The sequence below is a fragment of the Pseudopodoces humilis genome, chromosome 14 (assembly GCF_049639895.1).
Source record: "Pseudopodoces humilis isolate 2021_Gansu_Grassland_sample_001 chromosome 14, ASM4963989v1, whole genome shotgun sequence".
Classification (NCBI taxonomy): domain Eukaryota; kingdom Metazoa; phylum Chordata; class Aves; order Passeriformes; family Paridae; genus Pseudopodoces; species Pseudopodoces humilis.
Window position 1 is genome coordinate 6493466 of NC_142213.1, and position 14111 is coordinate 6507576.

At 48.7% G+C, this 14111-nt stretch overlaps 1 protein-coding gene across 1 annotated transcript; it reads left to right on the plus strand.

The window, feature by feature from the left end:
- Positions 1-4569: 4569 nt before the first annotated feature.
- On the plus strand, positions 4570-12709 carry CETP (cholesteryl ester transfer protein). The gene is made up of 16 exons (XM_005526405.3): positions 4570-4767; positions 5713-5827; positions 6575-6709; positions 7204-7274; positions 7647-7734; positions 7852-7921; positions 8216-8276; positions 8869-8960; positions 9161-9340; positions 9736-9786; positions 10152-10319; positions 11671-11738; positions 11858-11900; positions 11988-12057; positions 12368-12453; positions 12548-12709. Exons 1-16 carry the CDS (start codon positions 4623-4625, stop codon positions 12620-12622), a joined length of 1518 nt encoding a protein of 505 aa, XP_005526462.2. The 5' UTR covers positions 4570-4622; the 3' UTR covers positions 12623-12709.
- The last annotated feature ends 1402 nt before the right edge of the window (positions 12710-14111 follow it).

Here is a 14111-nt window from a genome sequence, read left to right on the forward strand (position 1 = left end):
TGATATGGTTAAGTTAATGAGCACATAGTGCTGGATTACTTGTGAAATCTCTAGTCTGACAATTTATCAGAGACAGCAAAACATATGTTGTCTTGCAGCTTTTGCTGTTTCCAGGAGCAGGCAGATCGGTTTAAAATTAGTTGAAAAACTAATGAAGTGTAGCTAATGCCACTGCAGAGTCCTGGACCTTAGAGAACATTTCCTTAATGGTACTGTGAAACATATAACCTCTGCCAGTAGGGTGGAGGGGAGCAGTGACAGCAGCAGAGGACACATAATGTGGAAGTAAATCCTGTGTAATCCTGAAGAGGCAGCTGCTAATGGTGTGTACCCAGGCTGGAGCACTGGGATGTGAGGGAGCAGTGCCTGCCTGAGGGCTCCAAGCACCTGTGACTAAGCCAGCCTGGCATTTATGGAGCTGGAAGTTTGGGGTGGCCCTAACCCTGTCCCTGAGCCCTGCCCAGTGGATGCCTCTTGTTGCCTGAGACCCTGGGAGCAAGCAGAGACAACTGAGGCAGCTCAGTTTGGGGGGATGTCAGTGTAAACAGTGAGGTATGTAAGGGGGAGGGCAAGGAAGGGGATAGAGCCTGGGTGCCAGTGAGCATGACCCTGAAAACGAGAGATTCCAGGTTAGACATAAGGCAAACATGAGCCTTGAATCTTCCAGAGCAAGACTGTCGTCTCTACTGGGACACAAGTTGAGAGACCAGAAGGGGCCTTGAGGCTTGTGGGTTTAGGAGGCTGAGTTTGCCTTGGCTCACACTTAAAGCTGATTCTGCTGCTGGTTTAGCTTTTTTGCATTCTTGTGAGCTGCAGCACCCAACCTGTTCAGCATGTGCTGTGTAGGGCTCCTGAGAGCAGGCAGCTTGTGGCAGTGAAAGTCCTCTGAAGGTCCACAGGGTGGCAAAGTGAGCAGCAGGATAAAGCCAGTTCCTCTGCTGCTGTCTCCCCTGATACACTCTGACAGCTGCTCCTAGCTGAGACCATTCTCTGTCCCCACTGAGAAGTAAGTCAGGGAAAAATGTAGTCTGTTTTTCTCAGACACTTTTGTTCTTGCTGTGGAAATTCCTAACAGGCTGCTTACTTGAGGAACCACTCAAGTCCTGTTTGTAACTATGGATATGGTCCTGTCCTCAGCTCCTGGAATGTAAATCTCATGAGAATGAGGTTGCTGCTGAGCAGATAAGCTGGTGATGGTGTGTTTGTTTGTGTGTAGTTTCCCCTTTTCTCTGAAGAGCTGTTTCATTTATGCACTGGCTTGACTGCTGTCCCTGTTCACAGCAGCCAGGGACATCCCAAAAGCTGTGCAAGTGCCCAGCTGAGTGTTACAGCCTCCCTCTGGTCTTTGTCCTGTGATCCATTTCTAGCTGTGACTCTGGTGGGGTTTGCAAGCAGCACATACAAACTGTGTCTCCCCAGAGGCCATCCCAGCTACATCCCCACTGTGCTACCAAATGTACCAACTGCATCTTCATCACCTCTCTCCAGCCCTTCTGCTGCATAAGAATAGCTCTTGAAATGCCTGCTAGTGTGTAATGTGGTGTGGATTTCAAATGGGGTGATATCATGGGGGTGAACAGTTCTGGTGTGACAGCCCCTCAAACCTGTGGTGAGGGGTTTGAGATCAGCTCATGTTCAGCTGCCTGCCTGGGGGGTTGGACAAATCCTGGGAAATACTGCTTCTGGGCTCATGTCTTGTGTCTGCTCAGTGGCCTGTGCTGCAGAAGAAGCTCCCCAGTTTCTTACAGTAGCACTGAAAATTGTATTTGCTGCTCTTTCAGTCTGGATTTGCTGGTGCAGGGTCACAGAAATACAGCTGGCTGCACTTCCAGCTCTAGCCCAGCTGCCCTGGGCACCCTCAGCTGTGAAAAGCCTGGGCTGAGTTAGGGCCACCTGTGTGTGCCAGCCTATTTTTTCTTTTTAGAGGTTGTTATGGATGATACTGGTACAGAAGAGAAGGAATTGAGTTGGCTCCAGAAGAATTTGGAGTTGCAGTGAAGCAACCCTCCCCTGGGGTCAGGACATCACTTGAGGAGACTCCTTGAGGTTAAGAGCTCTCACTTTATTGAGTGATGGTGGATTCCAGGTTATTCCTGCTTTCTAAGATTTTGAGAATAGCTCAGGTAATACCAATTTCATTTGGCATCACAAATCTGTATTCAAATATCACATAGCTTTAATTGATTTGGTTTATAAAATAAATCTTACTTGAATGTTATTTGTCTCAATTGTATAAATGTCTAGGACAGATGGAAGCAGGGCTTCCATCTTTGGGCTGCCCCTACTGGTATCCCAGGGCTGAGCTGCTGTGTGCATCCTGGCAGTGGTGCTGGAGCCCATCCTGCTGACGGGTGCAGCCAGCTTACCTGGAAGGCTCTCTCAGGAAGCATCTGCAGGGTAACACCAACTGTTTTGGTCAATGTAGCACAAAGATTAATGGCACTGTGATGTACCTCTGCCCTGGACAGCGTGGGGAAAAACAACCCCAGTTACAGGACAGTCCTCAGCTAGGTGGTGAGTACATGTGTGCGTGCGTGGCCTTCATAAAAAGCCTTACACAGCAAATATTTATCAAAACATCTTCCAGCATCCCCTTTGCAGTTTGGGTGTTTAACTTTTCTTTGGGGGTTAAAGCTTGCCCTGCCTCCTGCTAGCCAAAATTAACCTTTCCTTAGGCTTTTAAACTTGACCTGACTTGTCCTAGCCTGACCTTGCACTGGGAGGAGGGTGGGCTGTGGTGCCCCTGCTACCTTGGCCTCTGCCTGGTTACTCCAGGACGAAGGATGCTCACAGCATCTCTGTTCCACATGCTTTTGCTTGTGTAGGCAGAAAGTCTCCAGCTTTCCTGTTCCCACTGGAGGTCAATGCCCGGCAGTTCCCTGTTCTTTTCTGAGCTCTGGTTGTCTGCTGAGAGCAGCCGTGCTGGGGCAGGGGAGCTGGCCTGCAAGGGGGCTGTGAATGCCCTGGATCTACCAGGACCAGCATAATGGGTCTGGGGACTTGGATTTTTCTGCCTTTATCTACCCTGGTGACAAATACCCCTGTATCAAAGTGCTGGTTTTCCCTTTCTCCCATGCAGGTGTGAATTGCTGTCCTGGTCGAAGAGGTGGCTGTGCCCTCTTGGGGCCTGCAGAATTCCCTTTATGCCAGGTGCTGGCCGCTGTGCTCACTTGAGCTGAGGACAGAAAATGGAGCTGTTACACGGTTAAATCCTCTTGAATCCCAGTCCTTTTGTAACATGTCCGTGCTCTGTGCAGCTGCCCTGGGAAGAGCTCTCCTGGCCAGGGCAGTGGGGATGCTGGGGCAGCTGAAGTGATGCCACGGGGGAGCTCTGCTGCTCAAGCGGCTGCTGTCTGTGTAGGTTGTGTTCCCAGCAGTTAGCTGTTCATTTATAAAGCCCTTTGGGCTGGCAGCAGGCAGTCTGTCCATGGCCACCACGCTGCTCTCCTGGAGCAGCCCGGAGGAAGCTGCAGATGCTCGGCTTCCCTCAGGGTCAGTGACCGTGAGTGCCTCCCCGGGGTACCCGAGGCCGTTCACTTTCTCAACTCAGGAAGAAAACAGCACGGCAGGGCAGGGGTTGCTGGACAGAGGGGACCCCGCAGGAAATGTGCTCACCCTGCACAGGGAGGATGAGGCATCTGCCAGGGAGAGGAGGGAGGCTGGCACCTCGTCTCGCTCAGGGCATTGGGGCTGCTCCTGCAGCACTGCCAAGTTCTCACCTGTCCTTCTCCCTCAGTCTTTTCTGGCAAAAAGGTTCAGGGGAGTTGTTGTGAGCCTCCTTTCTGAAATAACCCCAGTCTGTTTTGTGCTGGAGGTTGCTTTGGGGTCGTGATGGGCCTCAGCAGCACAGCAGAGGTGCAGGAGGACAGTGGCACACAGGGCAGGTGTGCACAAGGTGTGAACTGCTCTCTGATGTTCCCCAAACAGCAGCTGAGAGTCTGGGTGCATGAAAAGCTCTGCCTTAGTGGCGTGGTGGCAAACCAGATTGTTCACAAACCCAGACAAGAGGCAAAAAGCATCCCAGTGGTGTTATCCACAGACATATGGTGTCTGTGGTCATGGAGCTTTCCAGGGGTGTGGGAGATGTGAGTTCACCCAGTGGTAACAGGAAACACCCCCTTCCCAGGAGCGTGCCTCAGTTTCCTCACAGCGTGTATAAAATCAGTGGAAGGGGGAGCAGTGAATGATGTGCCTTTCAAACAGGGCTTTGCTAGGGAATTACTGCAGGAATACAAAATAAGGAATATTTCTACATGGGAAAAAAATTATGAAGTAGCTTGAGGCAGCATGTGAGGCTGCTCCCTTGTCTTTATCCTCTTCCACTCTCCATCCCCCTCCAGCTTTTTCCACCCGCCCTGGTGTGAGCATGTCCTGAGTTAAAGCAGTCTTGGCAGAAGCACCAAGCCCTGCAGCCCAAACTCCTGCTGAGGGAGGAAGGCAGCGTGCAACGTGAATGGTGTCAAGGAAGCTATAGGAAGATTAGGAAATGTGTGATGAGTTTTGATAAGTGGAGGAAGCAGGTCATGTCCTGCCTCGAGTGGGCTCTGCTGGGGGTATGAAAGCAGCCTCTGCCTCCGCCAAGAACCACTCGGTCTCATCAGCGCTCTCTGCTCCGGCTGAGGATGTGCTGGGCTGGCAGGACGATGCTGGGGACCTTCAGCATCTTGCTAGTGCTTGTCCAGGCAGCAGCAGCCTGTGAGTTTGGGCCCTTCCCCTACAGAGCCACAGGGATCGTCTGCAGGATGACCAAGCCCGCGGCATTGCTGTGTAAGTGCCCTGGGGCTGTGCCTGCCCCATCCCTCCCAGAGGGGCACATCAGCCAAGTGAGGGAGTTTCTTGCTTCTCTCTTGTGTAAGCACCTGCCTGGGAGCACAGGTTAAAACATGAACAGGCAAAGGAGCTAGAAAATTATTCTCAGCCCAAGGATTTAGTGTTGTTCCTGTTGGGGCTTGGCGTGAGGAAAGAGCTCGAAAAAATGTGTGTTTGATTTCTCTCCTCATTGCAATCTCATCTCTTGGGGCCGGTATGCAGAAGGGGGAGGGGAAACAGGTTCTCTCCTGCTGTGGGCTTATTTGCAAGGATTTGGGATCTTTGCAGATGGGGGAGGAACTTAATTCTTCTGTGGAGGGTGGGAACAGCTCTGTCATGTCCCATCTGACTGTGGTACCTGCAGAGAAAGATGTATTCATGCTGGGCTGAACTAACAGAGGGTATCTCTGGAAGGAAAATGTCCTGTACAAGCATGTGCCTGAGGCTGGAATGGGCTGTCTAACGTTAGGAAAATGGGCACAGAAACTTTTTCAGAATTTTTTCTTTATAGACCCAAGAGCTGACTGCAATACAAGTAAGCAGCAACAAAGCAAAGCACTGGGGTAAAGTCAACAGCTTGTGTGGTGTAAGGATGAGCACAGCCTTGACCTTTCCAAAATCTGCTCCTGAGGTGTGTGAAAGCTGGCCACGACTCCCTGGAGACAGCTCCCACCGGTGGCTGTCGAGCCTCACACGCTCTCGTCCCTTGCTGCCACCAGCTGTTACAGTTAGGGATTTAAAAGTTTTTAAATTTACTCTGAAACTACTTCCAGTGCTTCCTGAATCTAATGCAAATTCCTTGGGTAAAAGACTTCTGTAGTGCTTTAATCCAGAGTGAGGATCTGGCTTTGCAGCCAGGAGAGATTGCAGTTTGATGTCTTTGCCATTTTCTTCCTCCGACAGTGAACCAGGAAACGGCCCAGGTCATTCAAGCAGCCTTCAGAAACGCCAAATTTCCCAACATCACTGGGGAAAGGTCCATGAGGATCCTGGGCCGTGTGGCTTATGGGCTGAGCAAGTGAGTATCTCTGTCTCTGTGCTGGGAGGTGATGGGGGAGAGAGGGGACCAGAAACTGGCCTTGGAGGGACCCTTGATCCAGTAATTCCTGGTGAAAGCAAAGGTCTGGACTGGGGAAGACATAGTTTTGGATCTAAGCCTCACAGACAATTTGCCTGTTAAGGTTTAGGCTGCTAATGTGTTATTTAAGAGTTATTTGGTTTTCCAACTGAGTGGGCAGCCAGCAAGGCAGTGTGCAGAGCTCATTTCTGACAATGGGGATGGGCACTAATGTCCTTGTGGGCTGGGGTACCTGTGGCCACTGATGACATATGGTGCCCAAGGCACACTGAGAGGCAGAGGGGACACAATGAGAGCTGCCAGAGCCACCCCTGTCAGCAGGATGTCACTTTGCTTTGTGACAAACCAGGCTGGGTGCTGCTGTGTTACTCGCTTTTATTTTGAGGCCACAGATTGAGTGGTGTAGTCACAGAACAGGCTTCCTGCCATGACCACGGCTGCACACAGCACTGCAATAAAGCATTGTTCCATGTTTCCTGCTTACAGCATTCCCCAGCCTTGTATCCAAACAGTGCACAGTGCACCAAGGCTGAGCAAGTGTCACTGTCCTTGTACCTGGCCCTGGGACTTGCAAAAGCTCCAGAGTATGGCACAGGTCCCTCAGAGATCCCATTCCTCAGGAATAAACCTGTCCTGCCCTGCAAACAGCGCTGGGTTGGGGACAAACTACATTTCTCTTGTTTCTAGCATCCAGGTCAATGACTTGTCCATCCAGAGGAGTGAGGTGGAGCTCAAGGAGGACAAAGCCATTCACATCTCCATTAAAAACGTGACAGCCTTGTTCAAAGGGACCCTGACCTATGGCTATGCCGGGGCCTGGTTGTAAGTACCCAGGGCTGGGAGCTGCTGGGTGCCACAGCCCAGCTCCTGCTGCTGCCTGCGGCACTGACCCGTGACAAAACACAAATGAGGGGCTGCACTCCTCAGTCTCTGGCAATGGCTGCACTGAGGACTGCCTGGGACAGGATTTTGTACTCCAGCAGCGCTTCTAAGCCCCACCTTGATTTTTGCCTGTTTGTCCTCACCTCGCATGACAAGACCAGATGGCCAAAGCATAGGAGTTGGCTTCTTCTCTCCCTTTTGTTGCTCTGTAAACTCTGAGTGGATAAAAAGGTGGGGGTTAAGGCCCCTAAGTGCCACTAAGGCAGCAGTTTGCAACGATCTAAAGCCAGAGTATGTGAGATGGGCTGTGGTGTGCTGGGGGTTGGCCCACTGAGGTGCAAGGACAGGTATGAGAGGTGTTATAAAATCACATCTGTCAGGGAGAAGCTGCTCCTGGCACAGGCTCCTAAATGCCCCCTCTTCTGCCATTACAGCTTGCAGCTTTTTCATTCAGTTGATTTTGAAATTGAGTCTTCCATTGACCTCCAGCTAAATATCGATCTGGGTAAGTACGCTGCAATACCCAAACTTTTTGCAAAGTGACTGAATTCCCTCCCCACTCTGGTTTGTGGGTTGCATGTACTGTCTAGGCACTCCTGGGTCATGTTAGGGGACAGCTGAGTCTCTGCTGGCAGCAGCTAGGGCAGCTGGCAGGTATGCCAGAAACCCTCCAGGTGCAAGGTAGCCCCATCTGCCCCGACTACACCACTGGAATCTTTTGGAAGCATCCCCTGGGAGACGTGGGGAGCCCTGGCTGGCCCGCTGCAAGTGATGCCCTGCTCCAGGCCTGCAGTGTCTGCAATGTGCACTTGTCCTTCTCATCTCAGTAACAAATTGGCTATTATTTCCCCCCCCTTTTTCCTTTCATCCCATGCAGTCTGCCAAAAGGACCAAGTGGCTCCTGATGCCTCAGACTGCTACCTGACTTTCCACAAACTCACACTTCACCTCCAAGGAGACAAGCAGTGAGTCTGACCCCTTTCAAAATCGAGATTTATTGTCCCCCTGCTGGTCCCCAAATGCCACCCACCCAAATGTGCAGACTTTGGGTGGTCCTTGACTGTGCTCCCTGTCTTACACAGACCTGGCTGGCTGAAGCAGCTCTTCACAGATTTCATCTCCTTCACTCTGAAGCTTGTCCTCAAGAGGGAGGTAAGCTCAGCCTGTCAACAGGGGAAAGCTCTCTTTATCTTTGTATGCCGAACACTTTTCTTGCCCATGAGACAGTAGCAGTGTAATGTTAGAGCTGATTAAAAATGAGTCAAATAAATTGAGTCCACAAAAAAAAAAAAAAAAAAAAAAAAGCAGCTTGGGAAAAGTGAGAGGTGTTGCTGACCCTGAGGCTGCTGGACTCTGACCAACAAGATCTCAGTGAGGCTCAGCTCTGTTCTACAATCCAAAATCCTACCCCTTCCCCTAAATTTTTCCCCTCTTTTCCTCATGTAGGTGTGCAAGGAAATAAATGCTGTTGCTCAGACGCTGACCAATTTTATACTTGATTTAGCAGGTAAATATTCTTGCTTTTTCTGCTTTCTTTTTTTATGTGCAGCTTTTAATGTTCGAGCCCTGGCAGAGCGGTAGCCACATCTATCAAAAATGCCCTTCAAAAATGTGTATGGGATCCCAAGCCCTCAGACAGCAGCAAAATAAACCTTAGTGATGTTGTGTTTGGATTTTTCTGCATCAGGTTGATCTTTTAGGGTGATTACACAGATTCAAAAACATTTCAATTCATAGGGAAGTTCTTTAGTATCTACTGATCAGCTGTGCAGGATACTGCAGGACCAATGTTAGGTAGAACAGGAGCATGCACTGCAGTATTAGGGATGAGACAGTCCAGCATCTGGAGATTTTCCCAGTCCCAAATATCAGGGAAAAGGAATGGAATGTAAAACTGAGCGTAACTATCCCAATTTCCCAGTGAAAAATCAGTGAGCTGTAGCAGGATCAGTGCTAGCATTCAGAGGAGTGGGAACCTCTGTCCCACCCCTGTTCTTTCATAAGCTGTTCCTGTCACCACCTGCACCAAAAAGCGACTGTCACAAGCTCTGCTCGAGGTCCTGTTTGTGGTGTGAGGTTTTTGTGTTCTCTTCCTGCAGCCAATTTTGTCCGGGATAAGGACATCGTTGTTGATATCTCCCTCGCATCAGACTCTGTGATAAAAGCAAGCTACATAGAATCCCACCACAAGGTACAGTAACCCAGGCTGCCCAGGCACCAGGTGTTTTCTGGAGGGCTTGCAGGGGCTGGTTCTTTGAGGCTGTGCCATGGCACTGCAGCCTGAGCTGATGCCAACTTGCTCCCTGCTGTGTCCAGCATTTGCCTTGCCATGGCAATGCAGGTGTTGACCCTTTGTCCTGTCTCCTGCTGCTTGCTTGTTTTCCTTTACAGGGCCTTGTCCTGTACAAGAACAGCTCCAGCGTGCTCAGTGACTCTGTGTTCTCCCCGTCGCTGCTGACCGAGTCCCGAATGCTCTACTTCTGGCTGTCCGAGCACAGCCTCAGCTCTCTGGCTGCAGCAGCTTTCTTAGATGGGCGGCTGCTGCTGAACCTCAGAGGGGAGAAATTGCAGGTGATGCCCAGAGCAGTGCTCTCCTTGCCTCATACATTGTATTTTGGGGCAAAAGTGAAACATTCACTAAATACTGTGTTTTGGTAAGAGCTGGTTTCTGTAGAAGAGAGAAATCTACACTCAGTCACTACGTGTGATCCTGGAACTGCTGGGCTCTTATCAAGAATGTGCTCCCAGGCAGTGTTATTCCTTGGAGTGATAACAGCAGCTGATAGAAAATTGTCTGTTGAATTGTAAAGGGATGTGATTTTCTGGGGGATGACAGAGATGGAAAAAAGGGTGGGACCTGGGGGAGCTCAGCCACAGCCTGCACTGGGCACAGTGCTCTGGCCTGTCCAGCCTGCACCAAGGGTAGCCATAACCTTGCCTTTTGTTTTTCTGGTTTGTTTCTGAAGGAGCTGTTTGAGATGGAAGACACAGAAGAGCAGCGGAAGGCAGTGCAGATGGTAACTTTTTGTCTCACTCAGAGCATTGCATGCCAAATGAGGACATTTCAAATGGATTCTGTTGTACTGTAACAACCTGGGTCCTTCCCTTGGCAATGTGAATCTTGGGTGGGCCAGAGGGAGAAAAAGAGAGGCTGATGGAGAAGCAGTTGTGGTTTGCAAGGAGGATTTCTCCATCTTCTATGCTGGCACAGTTTCCTTGAAACCTGGCTGAGATACTTGGCTTGTGTGAGCAGGAGGAAGAACTGGGGACTGCAACAGGAATGCAGCTGTGTGACAAGTTGGCATGAAATTGGTGTGTGACAAGTTGGCATGAAATTGGTGTGGAAAAAACCTGACTGGCCTGTTGCTCTTTACTTGACCAGATTTTTCAAGGAACCTCCTACAATGACTCTGTGGCCAAGGTGTGGAGTCTCACCCAGCCCCAGATTTCTCTTCAGCCTGAGGGGACAGTGGTGAGGTCCTTGGTGGCAGTGGAGGTCAGCATCCTGCTCGCAGGAGAAGAGCCCCTGGTGTCTCTGTACATGGAGAAGGTCAGTTCTTGCACCTCCTGAGCATGGACACCTTGGGACAGGCTCTGTCCCAAGTCAGGACCTTTCCTGGTGTGCAGGGACAGCAATGACAGGGAGCCCTTTGGGAAGGGTGGGTGCATAAACCACAGGAGGTAGAGAAGGCAGATCATTTTTTTTTAACACTGCCATCTGTTCCTTAGACATTTGAAGCTGGAAATGATGGTAGTGACCATGTTGGCTCAATCCCCCCTCATTAGGCCAGCCCACTACTGGTGTGCAAGCAGCAGAGAGCTCTGATGAGCCCCCATTAACATTTATTTGACACAAGGTAGTGCCAGTGAGTTATTCCAGGAGAGAATGAAGGCACCATGGGAATGTATTTATTTTGAACCCTCCTTGTACCCAAATTCTAGCTCAGATCCCCACTAAGGGTTATAGCTGTGTCAGAAATGGAGATAGAGAGCTCTGAAGAATGTGAAGCTCAAAATATAACCTTTTCCTCTGTGTGTGCCTGTATGAAGGGTCCTGATTACACTGTGTTTCACCACAAAATGCTTTATAGTGAATCTAAGGGAGTGGAGAAAGGAAATGCTAACAGCTTTTCTGCCATGGTTATCATCACAGGAAAGAAGTGTGGTTTCCAGTCTTATAGCTGAGGGCTGAGACAGGCACAAAACCAACCCAAATCCTTGCCTGAGGGTTGGCTACACTCGATTTGAAAGGTTAAACCACAGCTGAGAATAGTTCCCTCAGCAAGTATCCCATGTTTGCAGGGTGTTAAAGGAAATATGTATGGCTGTTTCTTGTGCCCCAAGTGGTATCTTGAAATATATTCCAAGGATTGCAGAAGCACTGGACTAGAAGTGGTCCTCAAAATTGTGGCTCCTAGGATGAAATCTGCTCCTGGTTGTGACCTGCAACTACATCACAAGCTGTTCCTCTTAAATTAATGTTTATATTCAGACAACAGCAAGACGATGGCCTGAAATGGCAGGAATTCAGAGATTGCTTACTCTTTTTTTAATCCGGTTTATACTGGATTGACTACCTGTGGCAGCCCTGCCTACCCTGAGGCTATTCCCTCTACATCCAGTCAGATGTTGAGATGGATGTCATTGGGAAACAATACCTTCCACAGCCATTTCCATCCTTATGCAGGATTTACAAAATAGCAAAAGTCCAGGAGCCCCAGAGACTGTGGGCATGAGGGGGGGTTTATTTCATTCAGGTGGAGAAGAAAAGTGCTCTTTTGGCTTTCTTGGAGGTAAAGCCAAAAGGATACTGAACTCTGGCTCCTAGAAAACAACCCAAAAGATCCAAATGCAGCTCCTTGCTATGAGGCTATGCCTGAACCCTGCTGTTGTCTCTGCAGGAAATCACAGCCACTATCCAAGCTACCTATGCAGAAAAGAAACTCATTTTGCAGCCTGTGGACTCCAGGTTGGTACTGTGCTCTCCTGAGAGTTGTCTCTTTTGGCCCATGTTTAAGAACAGCACAAAAAGAGGATCCCTGCAGCACTTAGTGACTTTTCTTCCCCTTTTTCCCTCTTTTCCTTCAGTGTCGAGATTAAAGTGTTTAAATGCATAGCTGATCCAAGTGGGGTAAGTCCTACAGAAAGTATTCTCTAAGCCATTTGAGGCTAAGCAATGTCTTTTAAAGCATTTTTGTATGAATTTTCTGATTTTCAGGAGGACCCATCCATACAAAGCTTCCTGAAGAATATGATCTTGGTTGCTGGCATTCCAGAAGTAACTTCAAGTGAGTTTTCATTTGGGGAAGTGCCAGCCTGCTCCATAAACTACCTAAACCTGAGCACTGAAAAAATACATCAATAACACTGGCAACTAGGAAGGAGAGGGAACCACATTAATATATTAAATTCTGCTGGATACACTTAGGGAATGAGGAACCCTGTGCAAATGGCTGGGAGAAGGGAAAAGTGAGTTTTCTGTCAGGCTGAAGGTCATGGGACATTGAGGCACAATTAGCTTTTGGCAACAGGCAGCACACGATGAGCAGCAAGCCAGGATGGGCATCCCTGTAACTGATGGGTTTGCTGGCTCCACAGGTATTGGATCAGCTCTGACTTCACTGATGAACAGCAAAAGGCTTGATCTCTTTGATATCATAAATCCTGAGATCATCACCAGAAAGGTAAGCAGAGCTCAGAACTACTCAGCTCTCAAAGCCCTCTTGGGATTGTGGCATGAACTAATATAATATTTTCTGTTTTCTCCCCACTTTTTAGGGATATGTAATTGTACAGCTTGACTTTGGCTTCCCAAGTCATTTGCTTCTTAATTTTCTTGAGAAAAGTTGGTAGAGCTCATCCCTCCACAGAGGAGCACAGGAACTTGTGTACAACCAGAAAAATTGCATCTGAACCAATTAAAAGATGAGCTGCTTTGAATCAGTTTCAATTGAATTTCATTTCCTTTTCCTGAGAAACGTTCTAGGCTCTGTGCAACTGTGCTTCCATGGAGTCTTTATTCTGCAAAGATTTTGAAGTCTGCACCTCAATCCATGCTACTTTTCCAGGATCTTTAAGGGGCTTATGTTTTTAGGAGTCACGGCTGGGCTCTTGAAGTGCTCAGGCTTTGGGTTAGCAGTCTCAGGAGACAGCAGAAATGGATTTTGCCACCTTTTGGTCTCTCTGTTGCTACATTTTGGAAATACAGCATCTTTCCTGCTCATCCTGGGTTTCCCTTCTGCCAAGAGCATCCTGATTTTGACAGAATCCAGCAAGTCAAATGATATTACCAAACTCCAAGTAAGCTCAGAACCAGTAATGCTAAAAGACCTGGATATGGCTGGAAAAAGTAAATGGGATGTGAATTTGGAGTGCAATAAAATAACAGAGAGATCTTGTGGCCAGGGTAATTTCTCTACAGCCCCTGATGGTTCAGTGTAGAGCTCCAAACTGATAATGGCCATGTTGTTGGGACAGTGATGGCAAAGATGAGAAAAGCAATGAAAATTATAAGGAAACCTAAGAGATTATATGAGAAAGTTTAACTGTCTAGTCCAGCAGCAAGTTCCTTTTCCTTCCTACTACAGTGCAATAATTTATCTCAAGTGGCTCAGTTATTTTCCTGTACCAGTTCATACTTCTTTTTTTTTTTTTTTTTTGAGATTTCGGTTTGCATTTTCACTTGGAGGAGATCTTGGATGACAAATCCAACACCTGTATTAGTGATCACATTAACAAAGGTGACTCGATCTTCTTGAGTGTGGCCCGGCTAGCTCAGTGATGAGGTTTCTCTTCACTCGAGTTTTGAGCCAGCATATGTTTGTGGGGTTCACTGATTTTCTTCAAGAATCCAAGTCTATAGAGCGAGTAAAGAAATCAGGGGGGGACTCTCTCTCTGGTTTGCATTCCACAGTTTATTTCTGTGAAGGGGAATCCAAAGGATGAGAGACAAAGGATTTGGGGTCTGGGGGGGTCTCTTTTAACAGGGTTTCTCGGAGGGAGGGAACATCAGAGAGGGAACCAATTATTTTCTCAGTTAGTACATCTTACAAACTTTCTACAAATCAAGGTTACACACGCCAAGATAAAAAATAACAGACACCAACTTCTTCAAATGCCCACAAAGGTGTGGGAGTATTCTATACAGAGGGGCAGAGGGGGAGAGAGGGGGGGCCTGGTTTCCTGGCAACACAGGGGGGAAAGAAAGGGAAGGCAAGGTAAGCATGCCCTCTCAGCTTCCATAGTTTAGAGGCATTCTGGGACAGGAAAAAGTTACAAACTTCCGTGTTGGAAAGAAGAGTTCTCTTTTCCCAACCCCGTGCTTTCCTGGGCTAAAGAAACT